This window comes from Rhagoletis pomonella, unplaced genomic scaffold (assembly GCF_013731165.1).
Source record: "Rhagoletis pomonella isolate Grant_MI unplaced genomic scaffold, Rhpom_1.0 Rhpom_scaffold_00007, whole genome shotgun sequence".
Taxonomy (NCBI): domain Eukaryota; kingdom Metazoa; phylum Arthropoda; class Insecta; order Diptera; family Tephritidae; genus Rhagoletis; species Rhagoletis pomonella.
Window position 1 is genome coordinate 12,805,397 of NW_023458561.1, and position 26,883 is coordinate 12,832,279.

The window sequence follows — 26,883 nt, forward strand, 5'->3', positions numbered from 1 at the left end:
GCAGCACGTTGCACTTGCACTTTATTATACTCAATTTTAATGAGCTACAAAACTGCAACCAAATTTTTTTCTAAAGGTTCTGATTAAAAAGTTTGAAATTTTGGTGGAAATTTGCAAAATTAATTTTCATAGTTTTTGCAGAAAGTCGGAAATTTGGATTCATATGGTTTTTGCTAGGAAAAGAGCTTTACTTAAAAACAAAAATAATAATAAACATTAAGTAGAAAAAAGAAAAATAGCCGAACCTTGCTAAAATGTAGAATCCTAATTTATCTTTTGGTCATTGTATCTGTTCATCGATTCGAAGCACAGGCATTCAGATTAGAAAATAATAACTCTTTATGGAGAAAGTTACGATCATATTCTTCAAAACTGGTTCATAGGCATGCCATTTTAATGAGCTTTTAAGGCGTCGAAATATAGAGGACATTAAAAGAAATTCAGAACAATTGGTGTCCCGTATAAAAGAAATTAATTTCCAGGACAACTGGTCAACAAAGATGACTGTCCCGTATAATAGAGGACGGATAGTCACCGTACGCATAAACGATAAACAAACAAAAAATAATAATAGAAAGTCTTGTAGTAATTTGTCATTTTGTTGGAAGTTTTTCTTGAACCACAAAATTTCATCATATATAATATTCGCGTACGAATGTTTTTTCGATCCGTTTACGATTGTTCGTAGGCGCTTCACAATATCAAACGAAAAAGTACTCGAAAACGAGTCGTAAACGGTTATCATATGCGACTTTTTATCCAGTTTTTCTTCGAGAAAATATCCAGTCACGAGCTCGTTTACGATGATTTTGCTGGCTGGGACGCACAGACGGGCTGAAAGTAGTAAATAATTAGTACCTTTCTACTACGTTTAAATGCGTGACCGGAACACCCGGCATTTAAATTTCTTATGAGTCTACCTAATTTAACACCTTATATCCAATGTTTAGAAGGCAGATCCCGCGGGTCACTTTTTTGTGGATCGGGCAGAGAACACTTAATTCTAGTCGTCGGGCATGCACTCATCTGACCATATTCTACATAAGAGTTGATGCATGCACCTTATCAATTCTAGCCGCCGTAGATAAATAGCTCAGGTAAGCGTCAGCTCCAGCAGCATTGCGGGTTTTCAGCCGCGTAATTGCTATTCGTACCTCGTCATAGTCGAGCGGTTGGACATTCACCATCATCGACTGGGGGTTCGATATCATCTTCTCCACTACACTCATTGCTGGAAAAGTGCCCCCTCCATAATTTAAGTATGTTCTGTACACTAAGTCGCCATGGTGGTTTTTACAGGAGTTCATCCTGCTATTGAAACCTTCCGCAAGTCGCCTCTTCTTTTCATGCTTATTTGGCGCTATAACCGTCTAAGCGATTTTGGCCGAGTTCAACAAAACACGCCAGTCGTTCTCTTCTGTGCCAACTGACGCCAATTGGAAATTCCAAGTGCAGCCTAGTCCTTCTTCACTTGGTTTTTCCATCGTAGTGGGGGCCTCCCTCTTCCTCTACTACCACCAGCGGGTTTCGAGTTGAATACTTTCAGAGCTGGAGCGTTGCATTCCAATCGAATGACATCGCCAAGCCAGTGGATCCACCGTATTTTAATTCGTTGCACTATTCCCATGTTGTTGTAAAGCTCATACAGTTCATCATTCCATCGTCTGCGGTACTCACCGTCGTCAACGCATAAGGGCCCGTAAATCATGCGCAAAATCTTTCACTCGAATACTCCAAGAGCCGCCTCACTTTATGGTAGAATTTTCGGGTGTCTTTCCTGTCGGCCAGCATTTCAACTTCTTCGCATTTACGTATTACGGCCTCGGTGTCACATACCACGCGTTGCGCCCAATCACAGCTTGGTCGACGTTGAACTTTCCTTGCATTGCTGGACGTACATTTTCTGCTGCATAGAGGAGTTTGTATATCTTGGCTGCAGAGTCGGACTTTTTGAGCCAAATCGGCAATTAGATGCAGTTCTTAAGGATATCCCGACCCCAGCGCCACCAAGCGAGAAAATTTTTGGGAGGAATATTTCTACTGAAGGTACTGACATACATATGTTCGAAATTTGAGCCAGATCGGTCCGTCCGTTTAGTAATTCAGTGGCATACAGTATACAGAAAACTCACAGCTTTCTTAATTTTTTGGCAGCAATAAGAAAAAGTTTTCAACTTTTTTAGCGAACAACCTTCCACACAGAAGTTTCAATAAATTACTTTTTACAGAATCGAATCCATTTAGTCAGGCATCACCGTCATACGAAAGACATTTCATTTTTATATATATAGATAGATATAAAATAAGATTAAGAAGGCTATTCAGTAAATTTATTGTTGTTAATGTACACATTTATTTGTATTTGCGAATATAGGTATGTATATAGTGTTTGTATATCACTTACATATGTATATATTTATATTAAAAGCACAAATATTGGGTCTCAAATGAACTCATAGCACAACATGCGCCGATAACTACTGTTATTGTGACAATTTGTTTCCGTTCCATATGTACTCACAGAAGGTAAAATTATGTGTAAAAAGCTCCAATTATAGCTTACAAATATATAGTATCTTATTTTATGTTTTACAAATTCCAATCTCGATTTTCATATATCATTTACTAAAATACCTACATACATATCTGTGTCGTTCAATTAAAGTAGCCTGAGTCAGGATAGGCCGTTTTCCCTTTAAAGCAACATTTCATTGGGTTCCCAAACATATTTTAAAGTGTAGTTCAAGATGCCCTTTAGAAGCTTAGTAAAAATATAAAAATGCTCAAGGGAAACTGATTATTTTTTTAGTTCAAAGTCAAGCCACTTAAGCTATTTTCAATGAACGGCACAGTTATGTATGTATGTATATGCATACATACATACATAATTTCAGGATAGTGAAACATATAGCAGGGCAAAGGTTCATATTTTAATTTTTCTAAAGCAACTTTTAAATATTTGTTCCAATTAAACAAAAAGCAAGACTACATACATACATGTGTTGTTCTGCTTATGCATATACATACTTGAGAGTTTAACTAAATAGTTTTGCACACATACATATATGCTGCTGGATCAACTTACTCCCCATAAGGATCAAATGATTAGACGGTGCACATGACTTGGATTAATTGACTGTTGACGCTTGACGGTATCCCTACCATCCACAGTCACCACATTGACTAGGTGACTATTTTCCTGGTGGTTCGATCGCAAATGAATATGATGGTGGCTAGTGTCACCTGTATTATTGCTAATACTCGGATGAAGTAACGAAGTTGTGGCTTTAAGGCGTCTATGTAAAAGGCGTTTACCCTATAAAAAGTTGAATTAGTACGAAGGAGTTAAAACGAATATGCAAAAGTTTTCACCTGCCGCGTTTTACTTGATTTGGAATCCTCAATTAAGCAATTTGGCACTTGAAACAGCGACTCACCACGTGTTATCAGCATATTAGTAAGACGACAGCACTGAGCAGCCATCTTAACTTGCTCTTCAATGCTATTCTTGTCAATTGGATGTATGTAACGTGGCGGGAAAAATGACGGCGCAATTATTGTTGATACATTATGCATATTCATCTTATTGTATTCTTTCTGCTCAATGACATTGTTCAGAAAGCGTAGCAACGATCGTAACGTATTTCGATTTTCATGCGGCAACATCTGGCAAATAATCGCTAGGGCTTTGGATTGATCCGAAAGGGGTAAAGCATGGCATTGATAGAATAGCTGAATGAGCTCATTGGTAAGTAGCGGTTGAGGCAATTCCCTCAACCAACGCTTAAGTAGTGCACTTAGATCATGAACACTGGCTGAGCTCAATAGCTGAGTAAACTTTTTCGGCTTCTGATAGAAGCTTGACTCCAGTTCATTGTATAGTATTTCAGTCTAGGAAATGATTTAAAGGTTGAATTAAGCCCCAGGATTTCAAATATATATTAATACATGTAATTTACCTTTTGCTTGTGCCCGGCGACGCGCAGGATACCTTCTTCTCTAGCACCACGTTTCGTCAGCTCTTCTAAAATACCTTCAAGGAATAACGGCACCAACGTAGAGTCCCTTCCTGTTATTTGTTGATCGCGTCTTATAAGCGCATTCAGAGAAACTCCGAAGAGGTTACCTTCCTCTTTGCGTCGTCGCTTGAACGGTTTTCGCTTGTCCAGTGACACATGATTACGGTCAAAAATTGCCGCTAATTCTAACCAAAAAACAGTTTGTAGTCGCTTCAATTCTGTCTCATTTATAGTATCTATATCGGTACAAAACTCTAATGAAGCGTCACAGCTATCCACAACATCCTGAAAATGGCAAAATTCAATCGAGTTACATAAAATATAAAAGCGTATCATTGGGTAAGGTAAAAAGATGTGTGAAATTATTCAAAACATGATACAAAAATAGAAAATAGTAATAGATAAGACTTGCGTGTTTCCAAACTACAAAAATTCGGTACACCTGTGCAAAGGTTCGAAAATAAATTTGTTTGCTTTTCTGAGGATGGAGTACGTAAATTATACTCTACTAATGCAGTTTGATGACAAACTGCTGACGCAAAGAATTTTCAAACCTCTAAACGAGGTACCGTTATCAGTGGAAGAGGGGGCGGGGGGGGGTCGAGTTAAAATGATGATCTGCAACCTTTAACTTTTTGGAATTTTCTGATAAAGATGCGACGCTGCTAAAAAATATATATGCATAGATGCATATCGTCGTTTAAAGCATGATAAAAATATAGTAAGGTAAAACCGTTCTCTCAATTCGTCGGCGATGATTTTTTTTTGAAGTTTGCCATTATTTTAAAATCATATAAAATTGGGAGTAAAAACAGGAGGAGGTTTGAGATTGAAAATGAGAATGTGTGTGAGAGTTTGTGTTGTAAATTTTAAAATTAAATTGCTTGCAAACGTCAAGAATTTGAAAAATTTCTCTCAGCGGTTCTACCTTCCTATTTTTTTATCATGGTTTAAAGTACAAAACCGCATATCAACAAAATGCAAAACCGCATGTGGTTGCATAAATTAATTTGTAGATAGTAAAACCACTCATGTCTCCATATGGTTATCTTTTTTATAAAGGAATCGCATTTCTGGCTAGTATATTGAGCCAAGAGCCCCTGTGAGCAAATCCAATTTTTGGCAGCAAATGTCAGTTACGCGGTTTTGCAGAATGACGACACGCGGTTTTGTACTTTAAGCGACGATATGTATAAGCACGAAACTATGTATTTTTGAGAAGCATTATCTACATAAGATGAAAACTACTGAAACAAAAAATTTTTAACATATACATACGTCTAGTCAAAGGCTTAAGCTTTTATTTAAAACTAATATTTCGGTTTGAAATATGATTTTTTTTTGTAAATTTGGAGGTGGACTTTCCGCTAAAATACTGTGGATAGCGTAACCGTTTTTTCTGGCGCGGCCAAAGACCACCAACGCGGAAAGGAGTTTTGCGCAAAAATGCTGCGGATTGCCCAACACGAGTTAATTTTTTTTTTTTGTGAAAATGGTAATTTTAAGCCATTTTGAAATGCATGTAGAAAGGACAGGGAGGCGAAGATTGAATTTTCTTCAAGTTTATACTGTGCTCTTTCTAATGCCAAACCTCTTCCCCTTTCGCTCCCTCCAAAAATCATTGTACAAATAACCGAACATTTCTGATGTATTAGTTGCGTCTTTTATCTCCCAGAAATAGTCCGAATTAGTCAGATTTAGTTCAAAAAGCGTTTCTTAACTCGAAAATGACAGCAGAAATGAGAGAGCAACACTCAGTGAGAGTGACACTCTTCAGTCCAAAGTAGTCAGATTTAGTCAGAATAATTTTTGCTGGCAAAATCTTGAAAAGTGTCAAACTCAACTGAATTTAAATTAACGGAAATTAAAGAATACACGAAAAGTGAGAATAATCTAAAAACTAAAAAAAAGTGAATTGAAAATGGTAGGAGGCAGAAAATTAATCCTATAGTAAGTGTTTATTGTGCTTGTGTGAATGTGTTTTGTGCATACATTTCTATTCTTATTTGACGTTAGTTTTTTTGTTGCCATTCTTTGGACTAAAAATTTGTTTTTTGAGTTCCTTTACTTTTTCCTACTATTCTCTTTTAGTGAGCGCGTTTTGCTTACGCTCTCTAATTTTGACACTTCTCAGATTTTAGTCAGAAAAGATGAGGAATGGACCTATTTATTGTTTGATTCCATATATGTAATCTACTATATATTTTTGAAGTATGCATGTATGTATGTGCCAGGTTGCAGTCTAAACGGACGGACAGAATCGAACAAAATTTTGACACCTGGGCCTATAATAGGGTAAAAAAATTGGGATCCGACAAGGGGGCGTGGCACCTCCCATAGGCGTGAAATTTTTAATCAGCCATAACTTCCAGACTATAAGTCCCAAGAACTTGAAATTAGGTATGCAGACATATCAATGGTAAATGCTTGTAGGAGGGTATATATAGATGAGTTTGTAGAAGGGGGCGTGGCACATTCCATAGGCGTGGAAATTTTTATCAGCTATATCTTTGGAACCATAAGTCCCACGAACTTGAAATTTGGTATGCAAACATATCAATTGTAGGTGCTTATAGGAGGGTATATATAAACGAGTTTGTAAAAGGGGGCTTGGTACATCCCATAGGCGTGGAATTTTTTATCAGGTATAACTTCGGAACCATAAGTCGCACGTAGGGTGGCCAGATGCGCTGATTTAATCAGTACATTTTCTGATTTTTATAAGCTTTTATTTAACTTGGTCATCCCGCGCGAATCGCGGAAATTTCTAATTTACTTCGTTTTTAAAGAAGCTTGTCGGCGAATTCAGCGTACATGCATAATTGGGTAGGTATGTATGTATATGTATGTATGCAGATATTTAAATGCCGTTTTGCTATTCGCGAAACAAGCTTTTTTAAAAACGAAGTAAATTAGTACAAATTGTTAGTAATTTTCGTTAGAGTTTGAATAACTCCTTTCACTAAATGGCTTTTAGTAACTTTAACGAGATCTTAACTTATTTTATTTTATTCATTTTAGTGCAGTTTTGACAAAATTTTCTTGTAAAAAAAAACTTTTGTTACACTCCTTCATTTTATTCCTTTGATTGTACAGGTTAAATAAAAGCTTGTTTTAAAAAAATATTTTTTTTACATTATTTTATTTTCTATTGTACTGATTTTTAAGAGCCCGAAATCAGTACGCAAAATCTAATGACTTTTTTAATCTGTACTGATTTTTTACTGAATTTTACATTTAGTAAATACTTTTGTAAATTGGTGTAATTGACATTTACTTGAGGTTTACATGTTCAAAACAATGGTTTTTGACAAATAATACGTGTGAGCAGGTTGAAAGCATTAATTAAACTTGAACCATTATTAAAAAGGTATCAGCTTGCAATTGTTTCGTTTCCTAGGATTTCGCAAAATAAGAAACTGTTTAGATTCAACCCAACGCGATTTGCAATCACGATTTGCAATTTACGATTTACAGGAAAAGCTGGTTTCGCCATTAATAAATCTTATGAAAGGTGGTGGTGAGTTAATCATATATTAAGTACACTGAGAAGATGACAATAAGAGATAATCTTTTGATTATAATTAAACATCCACTGATAAATAGGCTGTCAGTATTTCAAACTTAGTTCTAGTAAGTTCTAAAAATTTGGAAAAGGTGTAAACTACCGACTCTTGGATATGATATACATATATAGCTTTACTATGATTTTTTATGTTCGACCACCTGTAATTTTACTTGCACATACACATTTAACACTATTAAATTTCATTCGTACTCGAAAATTCGTTTAGCGATAATTCGGTAATATACCTTTTAGTCAACATTTTAGTGTGAATGTTGTATTTAATAAGCACACCAACTAAATATGTTTAAAATTTGTAGCTTAAAATATGCAAAAGATTCTGACTCGAGCTCTTCTTCTACTGAAACTGAATGGGCTAAACATTTTTTTTTCTTATTTTCTCAATTTTTATAAATTTTATATTATATTATTTTATAACTATATTTTAAAAAAAAACTTAAATTAAGTAAGGAAAGAAAAAATTGTCAAAACATGTCAATACATTTTACTACTATTTTCCTGAGCACAGCTGTACATACATACGAGATACCTTTGATTTGTTTTAAAGTAATGAATTTTTATATTGATAATACTATATGTATTTAAAAGTCTATTAGTTATTTTTTGTTAAATTAATACGCTGTTATTTGGTTGTTATATTGTTAATAATAAAAAATACGCTTAAAAAAGAGCTGATTTTTATGGCTTTGTACTGATTTTTGATGCCAACTGTACTGATTATGTCACTATAATATCTGGCCACCCTAGTCGCACGAACTTGAAATTTGGTATGCAGGTATAGCTATGGTAGGTGCTTGTAAAAAGATAAATATAAATGAGTTTGTAAAAGATAGCGTGGCAAATCCCATAGGCGTGGAAATTTTTATCAGCTATAACTTCAAAACCATAAGTCACATGAAATTTAAATTTGGTATGCGGACATATCTATGGTAGGTGCTTATAGTAACGTGTATATGAATGAGTTTATAAAAGGGGCCGTGCCAGATCCCGTAGGCGTGGAATTTTTAATCAGCCGTAAATTGGGAACCATAAATCACATGAACTTGAAATTTGGTATTCAGACATAGGTATAGGTGTTCAGAGTAAAGTATATATAAATGAGTTTGTAAAAGGGGGATATACATATATGTATTCATCTATTAGATAACTCAGATATTTAAAACTGTGTGTTTTTTTTTGAAACCTTACCGTCTTTAGATTATTTTGAAATGGAAATATTAAATGGTTTTTTAATCCCGCGATGCTGTTAAACGAAAAAAGGTTCATTCATAATGAATAAAACTCCTTCCGAATTAAGCATTCTACCAGAAAAGTGCAGCTATACTAAAAAAGGTAATCGAATAGGCAGCTAAACGGAATGGACCGTAGTAGAATAATTTAGATTTAGAAATTTGATCGTTACCTTAATCCACCTAATTTCAATAATGGAACAAGATTTGTAAGACAAGTGATGATCAATGTATATTAGCTAAAGCACGATAAAGCTAAAAGTATGGCTCATAAGGATGCCTTAATGTAAACTGTTTAGGCGCGTCTGCTAACACCAGGCGCCTAAATACATGGATGTACTGCTGCATGTGCAAAAATTTCCTTTATGCAATTTAGGAAATGTTTGCATATCGATGGCTGAGTGGAAGATCGACCGATCTCGACAGCCAGTTCGAAAACATTCTATCTCAAAAAACTTTTCAAGAACACCCTATTTCAGAATTCGTTTCAAAACCGTCCTATCTCAGCTGCCGATTCAAAAAACGCCCTATAACAGAATATTTTCAATACATTTTGAAGTGAGATAGGGCGTTTTTGAACCGAATTTTGAGATAGGGTGTTTTTCAATAAAATTCTCAAATAGGACGTTCTTGAAAAGTTTTTTGAGATAGAGCGTTTTCGAACTGGCAGCCGAGATAGGTCGATCTTCCACTCAGCTATCGATATGCACTTCTCAGCTGCGTTGTAATTGAACTTTCTTAAGTGTTAATTAGATGGCACTTCAAAGTATGCTCTGCCTAGTCGGTTGCATCCTCCGAACACTGCTTCCGGAGCATTTTGCGGACTCTGCATTACTTACAACCATGCAGAGGTGACAAACGAACTTTGCCATTGGTAGTGATGGCAAAAAAAATTTAATAATCGGTTAATTGATTAATCGAAAACACCCAATTAATAATTGCAATTAATCGTAAGAAATTAACCGATTAATCGGTAGTTTCGATTAAAATCGAAAATTAATAAAAACCATTTACATAAGTTATAAAAATTTACTGTTTTATTTAAGGATACATTTCTTGTTAAATTGTGGAAGCTTGCGCCATGAATTCAGTGCGCAAACAATCAATACAACTAAAAACTAAGTGAAACAATAAATAAAAAGATGTAAAGTAGTAAACCATCCGTTATACACCCCTTGTCAAAATTATAAGCGCACCACAAGATTTTTTTTGTTATTAAATTTTAGTTTTTTTTTAAATACTGCTTATTCTTTAGCAAAAACCAAATAAATATAAATATATCAAACTTTGTGCAATAAAAAAATATTCATCAAAAAATTCTAGCTTTTTATTACATTTCTTAGAAAGATTTTCAGTATGCTGTTTTGTAGACGATTAAATTTTTGTAGAAAAAATCGCAAGACTGAAGTATCACTTACCGTTGAGTTTTGGCAATTTTTTTTTACGGTGATGCTTATTTTCTTCTATATAAAAACGCGTTGGAAGAAAATGCGCAACACCGCATTCGGGAAATAAAATGAAAATATGTGGATACCTGCGTTGTGTTTTTTAATTGTTATTTAGGTTAAAGTTGTGTTGCGGTTTTTTGCAGAAATATCGTTTGAAAAATTTGAAGAATACGAGAACGTGAGAAATCTGCCAACTAGTAAAATTATACATATATCACACACCGTCTTCAGAAGGGTCACAACTCAAAATAATACGTTTGTCAGAAAATGTGAAAAACTATTTCTTAGCACATGATAATCATATGGGCAAGGGCGACTTTACCTTAGGTTTTATATAACAAAAATTTGCTCCAGGTAAATAAAAGCTCTGTACACATTTTTAGCGCATAATCTCAAAAATGCCAAATTTGGAGTTGTGACTCTTTTGAAGACAGTGTGCGATATGTATATATGCCGAGTAGAGTGGACACTTTTATTCTTGCTAATATTATTGAGAAAGAATGCCAATATTGTTACGGAATTTTGATGCATACATTATTGTGTGAGTAAAGTAGTCAGTTTTTGATGATTTCTTTTCGATTATTTTCAAAATTAATCGGTTAATCGCTCGATTAATCGAAAGGAAAATTTCGATACAATTAATCGTTAACCGAATTAAAATAACCGAATATAATCGGTTATTCGATTAATCGTGGCATCACTAGCCATTGGCCACAGTGCCTACCCACCATTTTTGAACCAATAAATATTTTTTTATATAAATACATACATGCAAACATACTGGTCTTTCCTCTCACTGAGTTATTCATGGTCCTTCGAGCCGGATATTTGCGGCTTTTGTTATATCCACTAGACCAAGTCGTCTAGGGGGGGCCGGTATGTTTAGGCGCGTCTGCTAACACCAGGCGCCAAATGCATTTATATACTGCTGCATGTGCAAAAATTTCCTTTATGTAATTTAGGAAATATTTGCACATGCACTTCTCAACTGCCATATAATTGAACTTTCTTAAGTTTTAATTAGATGGCACTTCAAAGTATGCTCTGCCTAGTCGGATGCATCCTCCGGACACTGCTTCCGGAGCATTTTGCGGACTCTGCATGACCTACAACCATGCAGAGGTGGCAAACGAACTTTGCCATTGGTCACAGTGCCTACCCACCATTTTTGAACCAATAAATATTTTTTTTATATAAATACATACATGCAAACATCCTGGTCTCCCCTCTCGCTGAGTTATTCTAAACAAAGAAAATAGTTTGTCTCCTTTAAATTATGCTGAACTTAATATTTGTATTACTGTTTTATATTTTGATTTGTTTACCGCGAAGGACGTCGGGTGCTGTGCTAGTACTTCTGGCATGATAAAATAAAAGGTTTGCTCAGAAAACAGTTTTTGTGTTTTTTTGTGGAGGTTCTTGTGTGTGTGCAAAGATTTTGTAAGGAACTTCCCCGCAAACATATTCTGAGCGCTCAGAATATATGAGTCGGAAAGGAGTCCTAGGTAAGTAAGAAATATGAGTTTCAAAAACAAACATTTTTTTACTCTTATATGAATCTTTTAGGAGTCATATATGATCCAAGTTATGAGCCAGCACTTTGTGCCAGTATAAAAGCAATAACGACTAGAAATTTATATATAAACTTGTTTATACAGATATGAAAAATAATTAGGAAGGAAAAATAAACAAAATTTAGCTGCAGCAACTGCTATTACATGAATGCTGCAATATATGTATGCGCAGAGGTTTGTATATAAATATCCAACAGTATTTGAAATGAATTCCTTGCTAACATGGCTCTAAAGTAAGTTCATTAAGAGAGTTGAAGAATAAAGCCAATAAGAGTCACAGAACAGCATACAAGGAGCTCCGAAAGTAGGCATTTATGAGGCCAATAAGAGTCATTTAAGAGCTTCAAAAAGAGTCCAAAATGAGCCGTATATGAGGCCAATAAGAGTCCAATATGACTCGTATTGAGGCTCATTTAATGTATGAATTTAAGCTTATATAGGTCGACCTACGCAGGAAGGGAAACACCCTCATTTCGGACTCTTAAATGAGCTCATTATAAGCACAAAGGCTCCGAAATGGGACTCCTTAAAGACTCATTTATGACTCCAAATGTTTGCTGGGTTTTTACATTTTAAAATCATATAAAATTGAAAATAAAAAAATGAAATTGTTCACAATTGTTGTTGTTTGAGATTTAAAATGAGAATGTGTGTGTGAGCCTGAGCTCTAATTTTTAAATTATATTGTTGGCAAACGTCAGACTGCCTCAATGATTTTACCTTGTAATGTTTTTATCATGGAATCATGCGTTGAAAGTACAGCCGCCAACATTAGAGTGCAGATATACATATATGTAAGTTGTGTTTAATGAGCTGCTCTAGGTTACGCCAGCTTAAGATATCTCACAAAATTGTGTTTCATGAGGATTTTTCTTGCTCTAACTTACTCTAGCTTTTGTTTCATGAGCCTGCGCTATGTGGAATTAAAGCAACTTAGAGCATGATTTTCTGCACCAGCTTTTTTGATGGAGTAACTTAGAGCAAGGAACCGTTTTGAGAATTTCTGCCTGAAAAGTGTTTCATGATATTTGTGAACTGAGTTGCTCTAACTTGCTCTATTGTTTTTTTTTTACATCTTCTTGATTCTGCTCTAACTGGAGCTGCTCAGTAGCTCGTTTCTGTAACTTTTCTCTCCCGATTATTTCTCTACTGGTAGAGAATATACGCAGTTCTTTATTACTCATTAGCAGTAGAGAACAGGGCGGCGAATTCATATCTCGATTCGCCTTGGTAGAGAATTGTTACAGAAACGAGCTACTGAACTTTTTTCTGTCTCATTAAACACAACTATGAAGTTAGAAAGAGAAAACCAAGCAGCCCAATGTACCTATAATGACGTTTAAAAACAATAAAAAATCAGGAGCGGTGGAGTAACCGTCAATGGGCGCGTTTCTAAGATGCAACAGTTTACCTCAACTGGAGCGGAAACGTTGTTAACTGTTGGGTCCAACAAACGAACAGCTGATATTTGTAAACAAGCAAAATTAAATAAAAGAGCACAAAACTAAAAAGTATTGTGTACAAATACAAGTTAGATATCTTAGCAATAGACGTCAGCCTGAGCCACAGCTGAGATCACCTGTTTTTTAGAGTTGCTTATTTCGGTCAAAACAGTGCTTTTTTGACCTTAGTTGCATTAAATAGTCTCATAAAACTTAGTACTATTTACTCTTAATTGGTAACATATGTACATATATGCGATGATTGTTTTTTAAAAATGCAATTTATAAACTTTCGTTTTGATTTCGACACTGGAAATATTGTTATTATTAAGTTTTAATATAATAATTTTAAAGATTTTCAAAACTTTTAAAGAGTACTGCAGAATGCAACAATATGCTTGAATTTGTTTACGTCCTCGTTAGCACATTCGTGTGCAGACTGAAGAAAATGGCGAAAAATATTGTCCGAATGGTAAGTTTGCTTCGATTTTTCCCTTATTTATAATTAAATAAATGAAATTAGTTATTTTGCAGCAATTACCAATAGGACAGACGGCAACTATTAATAGACTAGCTGATTTGGGTAGACGAAAGTGCACAACAGCAAGATTTACCCCAAAATTTAGTCAAGCTGTTCCATCCCCATCCACGACCATCGATAGTTTTCCAGCTCTGATATGAATACAAACTGTATCTAAATACAAACTCAATAAAGAACACAACAATTAACAGGCATTGAATATCGGGAATTTTGGATGGTGCTTGTATTCGGGCCGGTTGTTCAATGTCTGATTAGCACAAATCGGAAGCAGAAGCTCCGATTAAGTACAACGACTGCTTTATCGATCACATGTTACATGCATGATGTCGAAATCGTCGATAGTGTAGTGGTTATGATAACCAGACATTGAACAACTGGCCCTTAGGGTATCACTACTTGCCGGTTAAACATCATTATCGACGTTTTCAACATCATGCATATAACAAGTGATCGATAAAGCAGTCGTTGTATTTAACCGGAGCTGCTAACTGCGATTAGTGCTATTCAGACATTGAACAACCGGCTCTTAGAGAAGTACTGTGTTTAAGGGGTGTTTGCACAATATCTTTATCATTTTTAGTTCTAACTCCCAGTTAAACATTATTACCGGCCTTATCGACATCCATTATATAGCATGTGATCGATAAAGCATGCCATGTATTTAACCAGAGCTTCTACCTCCGATTATTGCTAATCAGACATTGAACAAGCGGCCCTAATCGCTCTGTTATGCATACTTGGCATTGCTTGAGAGTTGTCACATAAGAATCTGTTAAATGGGCTTTTACCCAGTTATGCATATTTGGCATTGCTTGAGAGTTGTCACATAAGAATCTGTTAAATGGCCTTTTAGCCCAGTTATGCATACTTAGCGTTGCATGAGAGTTGTCACATAAGGATCTGTTAAATGGGCTTTGCGTGTAAGCGGTTACCCAACGCATAGCACTTAACATGTAGAATTCTGTTGGGTTTTGATTTTTACGTAAAAATGGTATAGCAGTGCAAGTATGCATAACTGGGATATTTGCGTGTAAGCGTGTAACGTCTAAAATGATGTTTAACCGGGAAGTAGTGATAACCAGGCATTGAGCAACAGGCCCTAACCCACTTAAACATTGTTACCGACGTAACCGGCACAATGTTTAGTGAATGGAGTCAGGAACGTCGGCAACGATGTTTACCTGGGGATTAGTGTTAAAAAGAGATAGTGAAAATAGTCCTTATTAATGTTAAATGGACATGGTGAAACAGCCCTAAATGTCATAAAGTAACGCCTTCTTTGTTGTCTTGCCGAAAACTAAATGAAATATCATGCATGACAGCTATTTTGCATGGACGACTTACCACTCCATCTTGACTAGAGGTCTCACGGCACATACTTTCAAAACTGATACCATCCTTTGACGAAGGCGAGTTTTGTACACTTTGTGGCGGTGTTTCTAAATTAATTTTATTTATTATCTTTTGTGGAGTGCTTTCTGAGGAAGATGCGCTTGACAGACGTGCTGCATTAGAGAGACTTTCATCACTCGATTCTCCTGAAGCATTGTTGTCACTGTTCGCATATTGAATAAGTTCGCCGTGTACACGTCTATATTGGAATATTTGGTTATTTCCTGAATTCCACAATTGAAAGAATTACGTACCCTACTGAGCAAGATGGATCAGAGCCTGACCGGTTGCGAGGGATATGAATGGTGCCGATTCGTGAAAAGCCCAATAATTCAATCCCTTCTGCAGCGAACATTGGAATATCACAACGAACATGTGATCCCCGAAAAATATCTTGTGAACCTTTAAGTGGTGCGCTAGGTGTTCGTCGAAGTCGTTGTTTTTGATTCTTACCCAACTGTAAAGTCTGGTGACCATTTCCTGGGTCCGTAACAGAGCCATGATCGAAAATGCTCACAAAACTGGGTCTACGTAAAGACATAAATGAAGAAAACATTGTTTTTTTTGGATTTATAAAATAATTAAACAAATATTTGTATTTTAACGATTTTGATATCAAATTGTCATTTAAAAGGTAAATAGCAATTTTAAGCAGATGGCATAACTTACATGGACGCATTTCCCCAAACTTCATCGCCGTGAATCGAGTCGAGTGAGTCTGGTGTTGCACTGCGGGACCGTGTTCCAGTACTCGATTCCTATATTTAATTTTAAATCATAAAATGTAGAGTTGGATAAACAAGCTTTAAAGTTTTATTTACATCAAAATCTCGAAAAACATCTCTAATGTCTGGCTTGCGCTTTTGTCTATTTTTTGTCCGTCCACGTACTGTGTGATTCAAAGCGCGGACGCGTTGCTTGATGGCTTCGGCATGATGGGTGGATAGTGTCGCAAGGATCGGTTCCAAATGCGAAGTACGCAATTCGAGACCCTGTAACAAAACTTAGTAGTTAGTTTTTAATTTATACTTAATATATATAAATATATAATAGTTTAAAATAAGACATAAACAAAAAAATTCTGCCAGACAAAGCTTGGACAGTAGTTCATATAGACTAGGTGAAAAAGTCATTAATAAAACCAATAATGTTTATTATTATTTACATTTAAATGCAATACATCAAGGCAAATAATCATAACAGAAATGTTAGCTCTGTGTTCATATTTTCCAGTAAGAAACTATCCAGTAACCAAATTTTGAGAGCAAGCAAAGCAAAGCAAAAACTTGCAAAGTAGGGTAAATTGAGATAGCGAAAATGACAGGCTGTTTTTGCTGGATTTTAATTGAATAAATTTTTACTTGTAACAATTTGCCAGTTTATAAATACATATATGTATGTATGCATATAGAGTTTCTGATTTCCCTTTCGGTATAACTCAGCTCCCACAAGTATGCAGTGTGTATAATAGTACTAGGACTTTTCTTTACCTTTATATAGCTTTTTAATGGTTTTTGAGCTTAGGCTTGTATGGGAGGAGTGCGTAAAAATAAACCGATTACAGCCATTTTAAGGGTATATACTTATATTAGGTGCATTCTTTTGTAACCGAGCTACAAAAGAACACTCGCTTAAATGACGAAATACACGCAAAGCAACAACACAAACTCGGCTATTTATCCGAGCTCAGCCAGGTCGGTTAAAAAATACTCGACCTGAAGGCTAGTATTCGTAAGTTAAAAAACTGCTCTATTGTGAATTGTTAATGGGAAAGTGGAGAGGGAAATTTTTGTATAGAGTATATATATTACGCAAATACCTCGCATATTTACGCATTTAAATTGGTTTTTGTATCTAAATCCCGTTAAACTAATCACATTTTCTTGTCAGATACCAACAGGGTTGCTTAAGTAGCTAAAAGGAAATTTTACCCGAGTTGAGCGTTCTTTTGTCGCTTGCTTACAAAAAAATACAGCTATTATTACTAGTAGGACGGGGCAGACGTTGTCCTGCTACACACCGATACACAGGCAGGTTACATGCATCGTAGATATTGTATTTTACGTTTCATTTGATATCGAAATTTATTATAGTTCACTACGTTTGTAAAAAAAAACGATATTTGGTTACGGTTCAAAAAACAGCTAGGGGAATGAATAATAGCGTTAAATTACACTATTATTGAAAATATATGAACGAAATTTCGGAGTCCTACATTCATCGGTGCACTTTGAATGAAATTTTTAAGGCTAGGCTTGTATGGGAGGTATGCTTCAAAAAATAAGCCGATCACAACCATTTTTCGTTTTTCTTGATTTATGTCCTTAAGCCCTACGCTTCTTCCAATTTTCTTCAGAAATTGGATGGGGCTGTTACTCAAAACATCTAGTATTTTATACTTTTGCATTTATAATATCTCTAAACAATACCTTTGTTTGTTTATAATATGTAGTGTATATGTACATGCATACCTGTTCGAATGGTTTCGTGAGTTGTGGAAAACCTGCCGCTACAAGCCACTCAGCTTCTAACTCGCCCTCTATTCGAATAAATTAATATTTAGTTGATAATCGGTACTTAAAAAATGTGTATTTTCTACAAACCTTCGTATTGTGTTTCTGGTTCATTGTTTGGCGAACTAGTCTGATATTCATTCAAAAATTCGCTATAATCTTGGTCAGAGGTGTTGTCTAAAGACGTGTTGCTGCTTGTCATTTTAACATGCTGACTTTTATTGGTATTTGGAAAATATGGCATATTGTTGCTTTGATCACTTTACGCCAAGAGAGGAAATCAGCGTGAATTAAGGAGTATGTGAGAATATTGCACTTTGGGAAGAATATTTAATCTTCCTGCACCGTTGCTCTTAGTTCCTTCCTGTTGGATGGGGGTTTTCACTTAAAATATTCCATATTGTCAATGTCGTCGCGTGCAATGTGGCTGCTCTTCGATATTTGAATAAGTTCCTGCTGCAAAACAAGAGTAAAATATCAATATAATAACTGTATCATGTTTTATGTATATATATACATTAGGGAAGTCCAAAAAGTTAAAAATCTTAAGCTCTCATCCCCTAGGATTTTTCTAAAAGGAAGAGAAGAATACCCATATTTTTTCTTAAAAAAAAAGAAGATATGTATTTACAACTGCCTCAAAGCCAAGGCAAAATCATATAAGGTGGTGTTGCCAGAACAGCTGCTTTAATTCGCCTCGGTACACACATTTCAAAACTACTTATGAGTGAGTGCGAAAGTAAGTGTTGGAATTTTCTTTCCCTCTTCCTCCTTAAAGCTTAGTATCCAGCTCTTAAGAAAAGCAAAAACTCCATATAAAATGACGTACAAGAAATGGCTAAGAAATTTTCTTGAGTCAAATTTCCTTAAGGCAGTACGCAGTTCTTCAGAAATTTAGTACGCTTTCTACTACGGTTTTCTAAAGTTTTTTGTGAAATAAGAGCACAAGGCAACCCAGGTTTGCAACAGAAATATATGCCCGCTCCATTATTTCTTGAGGAAAGAGTGAGGCAACAGGCTGTGAGGTATAAAAAATGTCAAAATTCCTTGGACACACACGCGAAATAATGGCAATTTTTTCTTGACCGTTTTCTTAAGAGCTGGATACTAAGCTTAAGCAAAGAATAGCTGAAATTTTATATTTGTGTACCGAACACAAAACACAGATGCAGTTTTTGTTTTTGTACTACCGCTACCTCCTTATATGAATTCGCTTTGCCCAAAGCTTATGTATGAAGTTTCCACTATTTTATATGGGGGAAAAACATTTTTTCGTAGAAATTGTATAGAATTCTTGGAAATCAATATTTTTCGATCGGAAAGTGTGTTTCTCTTCAGGAGAATTCCAATAATAATACCCAGGTCCTTATTTTTAACATTTTGTCATTTAACATTTTGGCTTTCGTTTGTATGGGTTTGTATGGCCTACAACCGTCAATAAAAAAATTATTGAAATCACATATATATTAGTAGGCTTGTGCACAAACGTTTGTTTGCTTGTAAGAGAAACCTACGAGTAGCAGTGTAAAGTCTTACTAAATCGAATTAAAACAAGTGAAATGAACATTATTATACATTAACCATGTAATGGGTTTCGTGATAAGAAAACTACACACCTACTAATGGCCAATCAAATCGTTTGCGGCCAACGCAAAGAAACAATAAAGGCAAAACAGTTACTTTGCAAAAAAATGTGTCTTTAGGTTGAATTTCCGTTTTGCGGCTAACAATAAGTATGACAAAGTTATGCAGGTGTGCACATGTACAAGTATACGTTTTACACCAGATACGGGTACATACTGTAAAGAAAAATAATTTTCTAAAGTTTTAAATCAAAAACACAGAATGAAAGCAGTGTTATACCGTTTTTTTTCAAATATTCCGTTGAACTCTCTAAGCATCGTGCATTCGAGCGAACGATACCATGTTCTGACCGACATCGAAAACACGTTTTCGTTGCTAAAACTGGGTTTCGACCTCAAACTTGTGTTTTCGTACATGCGTAATTCCTTGTCAAATCGACCAATGGTTGACATCAACCCCTTTCGATTTGGATGAAATTTGGTCAGAAGTTTTATTTCAACCTATAATGAAGTTCCACTAACAGAAAAAATTAAAAAAAAAAAATTCCAAAAGTTATGTGAAATTCAAAATTTCACAATTTTTCCAGTTTTTAAACTTAATTTTTAGAATTTCTCAAAAACTATTGCGGCTACAAAAAACATCTCGAACTCGTTTTACTATTTGTATTAAAAAAATGTATTGAAAACAATCAAAGAACTGCAAAATTGATAAATTTTTAAAATTGAATAAATAAAAAACTAATATTTTTTGGGCTATTTTTTTTTTGCATGGTACCTCTGCATGTTGTGTTTTTTGTAAGATATGAATTTTTGAGTTTTGGCAAAAACAAAAGTTTTCTCTCGCAAGTTATTAATAAAATTTTACACTCATCGAATCTAACGGGGATGAGACCAACACAGGAGTATAGCGCTGGACTTGTGTAACAGAACCCTAAGGGCCATTTGCTCAAAGTCTGGTTGAAACTAATCTCCGGTTAACATGGTTATCGACGTCTTTGACTCCATGCATATAACAGGATGTCGGTAACGTCGATAAGGATGTTTAATCGGAGATTAGTGTCAACCAGGCTTTGAGCAAACGGCCCTAAGAATGTTTTGAAAGGATAGCTCACTTTTAGATGCTATCGCCGGCCAAAGTTAAGCTTTCTCAGCGTATTTTTTCAATTGCTTTGCATACGAACTATTCAACAACAACTTAGGGCCGGTTACTCAATGTTTGGTTAACACTAATCTCCGGTGAAACATAGTTATCGACGTTACCGACTCCCTGTTGCATGAATGGAGTCGAAGACGTTGACATTGAGTAACCGGCCCTTAGTCTGTTCCTTTGAACTGCGGACTAAAACCTGTGGAACTGTCAAACTACAATTTTACCCTCTCAGGTGAGAGTAAAAGGGGAACAGATGCAGAAGGGCACGGGAACGCAAAAAGCACTATTTCCTGTAAAAACGTCAGTCGGTTTGTTTACATGTCATTTGTACAACACTGATTTGGCTGAAATATCACTAACTAATTATTAAAATCTATACATATTCAAATATTTCGTTTACTTCCATGTTTTACAAATATAAGGTTCTTTGCTTACACCGCTTTCTGTTTTTGTTTGCACAGGCAAATCAGCTGATCGTTTGACACTTTTCATGAACGCACAGGAAAAATCTCCGGACTAAAGGCCTGTTGCTCAAATCCTGGTTGAGACTAATCATCGGTTAACATCGTTATCGACGTTTTCGACTCCATTCATATAACACGGTGCCGGTAACGTCAATAACGATATTTAACCGGGGATTAGTGTCAATCAGGCTTTGAGCAACCGGCCCTAAATCCTGTAACTTCTGACTAGGAACAGTTGCTCAGTTAACTTTCTCAAAAGTGTTCCCACTTACAGGTTTTATGTCAATAGGAACGACTTCCTATAAGTTCTGACTAAATCCTGTAAACTGGACTGCTATTGGAAAAGACTAACAATAGGTTCTTTCCCTAACAATCCGGACCAGATCCGGTAATTAGAGAATAAGCGAAAGGTTTGCTCTCAAAAATGGAACATAATCCAGAAGTACGGGAACGCAAAAAACCACATTTCGTGCCCAGAATTTGAGAAACAGCTTATTCGCGTTGTTTTTGTTTTTGTCACTTAAATGCAAACTCTTGGAAATTGAATTTTTGTTTCACAAATTTGATTTTAAGAATATAAAAATTGAAAATACATTCACTATTCCTTAAAAGCACCAAGTAAAAGCACCATGTAAACACAAAACAGCTGATATGCACATTGACGCTTTATCCATTTTTACCCGGAGAAAAAGTCCGGGTTGTTTCGGACAGGAAGAAGAAGACACTGACGATCCAATACGTTCCAATTTTCGCTGTTATTACCCATTTTGTTGAGTACGGGAATGATTTCTGGACTATTTTGGGCACCCACGGGATCCCGCGTTGCGTACGGGAAAGAACCTTATGACACGAAGCAACTGCACATGTTGCTAAAAATTCACTACTTACATCATTATCTGCAGCTTTTTAGGCAACAGTTACTAACCGAATCAGACGAAAAAATCAAGCGGATTCCACAGCTTGCGAAGCCTGCTGGATATAAATTTCCTGACACAGTATTAGCTGAAATTTGTTGATGGAGTAGCACGAAGAGCGAATTTATAAACTGAATGAATGTGTATAAAATTGATGACTATATTTTTGTTGTTTTTATCTCTAATTTTATTATAAAAAAGCTCGGTAATCGCGATAACCTCGGTTATCTTAACAACCACTGATTTTCATCTGCCGCTATTACCGAGGGTTACTATACTTTGTTGCCCTTTATTCGCATTACACTTAATACTTGTTGCTCAAAATACTAAAATTGAGTATTAATTTGTTAAAATTTTATTAAAAGATTGCGAAAGGAAAAAAATGTATTTTTTCCAAAACTCCAAATTTTAAATTTTTTGATTATTTTCAATATATTTTTGTAGCCCCTAGTATCCTCTTTAAATGTTTTTTTATGGCTAAAATAGTGAATAATAGTGACAATTTGAATTTCGCATAACTTTGCAATTTTTTTATGAAACTTTTTTCTGTTGGTGGAACTTCATTATAGGTTTAAAGAAAACTTGTGACGAGTGTTGCCACTTGAAAATATTTTTAGGTACCAAAACGCCTACCAAATCGGTTTCCAAACTACCAACATTTTTTGCATCATTAAAACAAGATTTCTTGAATTTGCTACACGAATTATCAGTAAAAATTAAAACTACACATAATATTGTTTACAGTATTGGTTATCAATTCACACCAATCTTTAAGGCTAAACAAAAGAAATTCGGGCCTTTAAGTAAAAGAATTATATTATTGTATAAACAACTTTTGTTAAAAATATATATAAATACCTTTGAGATTTGTTCAATTCATATCAAATTATTTCAATTTCCAAATTTGTTTCAATTTGCATACACTCACCCTCTTTTACCACCACACTCACACTTTGCAAATTGAACATCACCAATTTTACTTTCAAGACGATAGGTAACTTCTTGTTCTATTTCAAAAGCTAATCGGTCAAAGCTTTGGGAAGCGAGTTTTGGTTTGCAGAAAATTGTCTGCTTAGCAAAATATAGAAACAATCTTATACGTGTGAAGAAAGTGAAAGCAGTGTTTTGAACGCCTAAACGCAAATTAAGCGAACAAATTTTAATGTTGAATTTGGTTGTGTTTTCAAAACATTTTTGCCACACAAAAGCTTCATCAAACGAACCAAGCTACCAACGAAGAATGAAGCTACCAATTGGACCAAAACGGCAACGCTTCTTGTGACAAAATTTCATCAAAATCGAACAATTGCACTATGGTTTGGCGACTATAATTTGTCGGCCAAAGTCCAGAAGTAACCAAATTGATTAAAAACTTCGTATTCGGGAGTTTTTGAGGTCGCTGATGTCAGATTTTGTAAATTCAAAATGACAACGATTGAAGGACAAGCCGGTCTACGCAGGCCTAAGAAGCCACTGCAATACATGTATTGCTAAGGAAACACCAATAGGCCCCAAGAACTAAGGATTTATAAGAATTTATTGATCTTTAGACAGACATTTAAATTTAATAATAATAATTTGTAATCAACTCTGTTTGTGTGGTTTTATAATTGATTTAGCCAATTTTTATTGATAGCACCGACAAATTATTATATTACCCAAAAAATTTTTCGGTTGTGGTCAAAACAGTTCACGTTTTTGTATTAAATGTGCTGTTTATTTTAAATTTTTTTTTTCATTTTTGAGTAGGTTTTTTAAACATGCTTTCATCTCCGATCTTTGAAGATACGGATCTGAATAAGCGACTTGAACACAGCTGTTTAAGTCCATGAGCACTCTAGATCGTCCACGTCACTAATAGTATTAGGTGGAGTGATATCTTTTCCGATAAATAATTTTATAATTCATAGGAGCAGTAGGGAGGAATAGATTTGCATGGGATTTCGTTAACGTATTAATATATAAATAGTCGATGGTGAAACCAAAGCAGGCATTCATTTGCTGATAAAGAAATTCAGTTCGTACCTCCTCTTTGAAACACCTTTCGAACAAAAGAACAATCACTCAAATCGGTTGAAAAACATAGGAGTAGTAAGGAGGAATATATTTGTATGGGATTTCGTTAGCGTATTAATATATAGATAACTTTAGAAGTCCATATAGAAATCAGGATCTCGTGATAATAGAAGTTGGTTATGTAGATACCATTATAAATTTGGAGATAAGGCCCAAAAATGTGAACAACCATGTGCATTTTCGAAAAATAATAGAACAACGAAATAAAGTCGTCCGTTGTTGAGGCGACAAACAACGGAAATTTAGACATTTCCACGCATCGCCTATTTATATCTGATAAAACAAACAAACAAAGTTTTTTAACTGATAGTGGAGCAGAAATTTCGGTACCTTCAGTTACAAAATTTACTTGTACAAAACGTTCTTCAGATTTTATTCTTACTGCGGCTAACGGTTCTACGATTTCAACGCACGGTAAAAAACTTTTAATATTAATTTGTGGTTAAGACGTGAATTTCCGTTCACATTTTTCATAGCTGATATATCGCGATCACTCTGGCCACGGCTCGATGAACGAAGAACAAGGAGTCTATTAAGGCTTTCAAAGTCCAACGTCAGGCTTCTCACAGGAATACTAACGGGACACTGGACCATTGGCCACATGACCGCCAGGTTCGGAGCCCCGCATAATGATTTCTGTAGAAGCTGCACGGATGAAGAGGAGTTAGAATCCGTCCAGCACTTCGAGGAAAACGCCTCAAGTTTCTTGGGAACCACTTCTTCGAGAATCTGGATATCTTGGGGGAAGCTCCTCTTGAAGGACTGCTAGGATTCGCCAGAAAATCAAAATGGTTCGAAGACATGTAGGGATCGGCTTGGGGTAACCCCCATGGGCATCACAATGGGCCTCTGCGGCCTCCGAGTGAACTCTTTTTCAGAGCTGCTCGTTTAACCTAACCTAACCTATCGAAACCAATTATTGGTACAGATTTTCTTTACAAATACGGTCTCATAGTTGACTTGCAATGCAAACGTTTAGTTGATCCAGTAACAAGTCTTTCGGTTAACACAGTTTCATGTGTTCGTAACAAACACCAAACATTTTCGTAGTAAAGAACAGGTTGTTGTTGTTGTTGTAACAGCATACAAATTCCCCAAAGAGTTTTTGGGGAGTGTAGCTGGAGTGACAGTCCTTGGCCAGATATAAATCTGGGTCGTTCCGGTTACGTAGACCCGACTGTCATGGGAACGTAGTAAAGAACAGGCATACAGGATTGTTGAAGGCGTATCCTTCTTTGATCGCTGAACCAGATTATTTTAAACCGGTTAAACATTCTACCGTTCACAGATTTTTTACTCAAGGAAATCTTTCATTCTTCAAGCCAAGGCGCTTGGATCCGATTAAATTCAAAGTAGTCCAAGACAAACTATACATATGGAATTCATTGCACAATTTACAAATGACATACGGTATATTAAAGGACAAACAAATATTGTAGCTGACACAATATCTCGAGCTTTCGAAGTTTATGCAATTAAGAATCCAGAACTAAATTTCAAAATTTAAGAAATGAACAACCATGAATAAACATTTGGTGTGAAATCACAGGTGAGACCCCAAGACCGTTTGTACCAAACAGTTTACGCAAGACAGTGTTTAATATGTTACATGACACACACATCCTGGTACAAGAGCTACACGTCGTTTAATTATAAAAAAGTACTGTTGACCAAAAATGCACAAAGAAATTAATATTTGGTCAAAAGAGTGTATAAATTGTCAAAAATCAAAAGTTAATCGTCACAATAAATCTCCAAAATTCCGATTCCCAAAAGTAGATTTGAGCAAATTCATTTAGATATTATTGGACCTCTGCCTGTATCGAAAGGACATCGTTACATTTTTACAAGAGTTGACAGGTTCACTCGTTGGCCCGAGGCCTACGCATTAAAGGACATTTCAGCGGCAGTGGCTGCAAATAAATTTTTCCGGGAATATGTTTCACGTTTTGGGGTACTGTTAGAAATCACTACGGATCAGGGAACTCAGTTTATGTCAAAATTGTTTTCGGAACTAACAACTTCTGCATATCATCCTCAAGGGAATGGTATGGTGGAATGATTTCATAGGCAGTTAAAAGCTACGATAATAGCTAGAAATGAAACCAACAGTTGGTATGATGAGCTTCCGATAATACTTCTGGGTTTACGATCAGAGTATAAGGAAAATATTTCAGCCACACCATCTGATATGGTTTTTGGGCAAAATTTGCGTCTACCCGGTGAACTTGTCGTTCCATCTAAAGAAGGTTTATCTCCAACTGATATTTTAGGCAACTTACGTGAACATTTTAAAAGTTTTAACTCAAATTTGAGGCAAAGACTTGTAAATTTGTTTTTATGCGCGTTATTAATACAAGATCATTGCCACAACCATACGAAGGACCATATAAGGTTCTGGAAAAAAACAAAAAAATATTTCAAACTTGAAGTAGATAATGAAGTTAAAACAATTCCTATAGACAGACTAAAACCAGCAATCAGTGAAACAGAACTAACATGTGAAACCATCACCTATATAATGAATAACACAGCATCAAACAAGAAACGAGCTAATTTTAATTTATATAACATTAGTTTTCTAGAAGGGGGAGTATTGTAGGGTTTGTATTTGTGTTATTGTCTTTTATTGTACAGAAAGTACAGTAAAGAATAAGAAAGAATATTGTACAGTATTCACTTCAACTTTGTAATTTTAGAAATTTTAGGCTTAAGTGATTTTTGTTGTTCGAACATCAAACAGAAAATTTTCATTATTCAAACTTTTCTCGTCTTGCTAACAACATACAAATGAATTAAGTTTTGTTAGCTTTTTATAATCAAAATTTATTTAAAATAAATATCCTTTGAATAATCTACAATGGAGTACAATAACCTTTGCAGCAACCACATAGCTTAAAATAAATAATATAAAAAAAAACTTTTTAATATACAACGCTTTTATAAATGGAC

At 35.3% G+C, this 26,883-nt stretch overlaps 1 protein-coding gene across 3 annotated transcripts in view; it reads right to left on the bottom strand.

Annotated features, from left to right (window-relative positions):
* Nucleotides 1–2,328: 2,328 nt before the first annotated feature.
* Nucleotides 2,329–26,883, bottom strand: part of LOC118742341 (rho GTPase-activating protein conundrum) — a 194,057-nt gene continuing 169,502 nt past the window's right edge. For all 3 annotated transcript variants that reach the window (XM_036474340.1, XM_036474339.1, XM_036474341.1), the window contains exons 2-10: nt 17,835–18,200; nt 17,703–17,770; nt 16,053–16,223; nt 15,901–15,989; nt 15,486–15,758; nt 15,184–15,430; nt 3,960–4,304; nt 3,373–3,891; nt 2,329–3,316 (exon numbers count right to left, since the gene is read on the bottom strand). In XM_036474340.1, the coding sequence (XP_036330233.1) occupies nt 3,098–3,316; nt 3,373–3,891; nt 3,960–4,304; nt 15,184–15,430; nt 15,486–15,758; nt 15,901–15,989; nt 16,053–16,223; nt 17,703–17,770; nt 17,835–17,988 (2,085 nt within the window). In that variant the 5' untranslated portion in view covers nt 17,989–18,200 and the 3' untranslated portion in view covers nt 2,329–3,097. The remainder of the gene's footprint in view (nt 3,317–3,372; nt 3,892–3,959; nt 4,305–15,183; nt 15,431–15,485; nt 15,759–15,900; nt 15,990–16,052; nt 16,224–17,702; nt 17,771–17,834; nt 18,201–26,883) is intronic.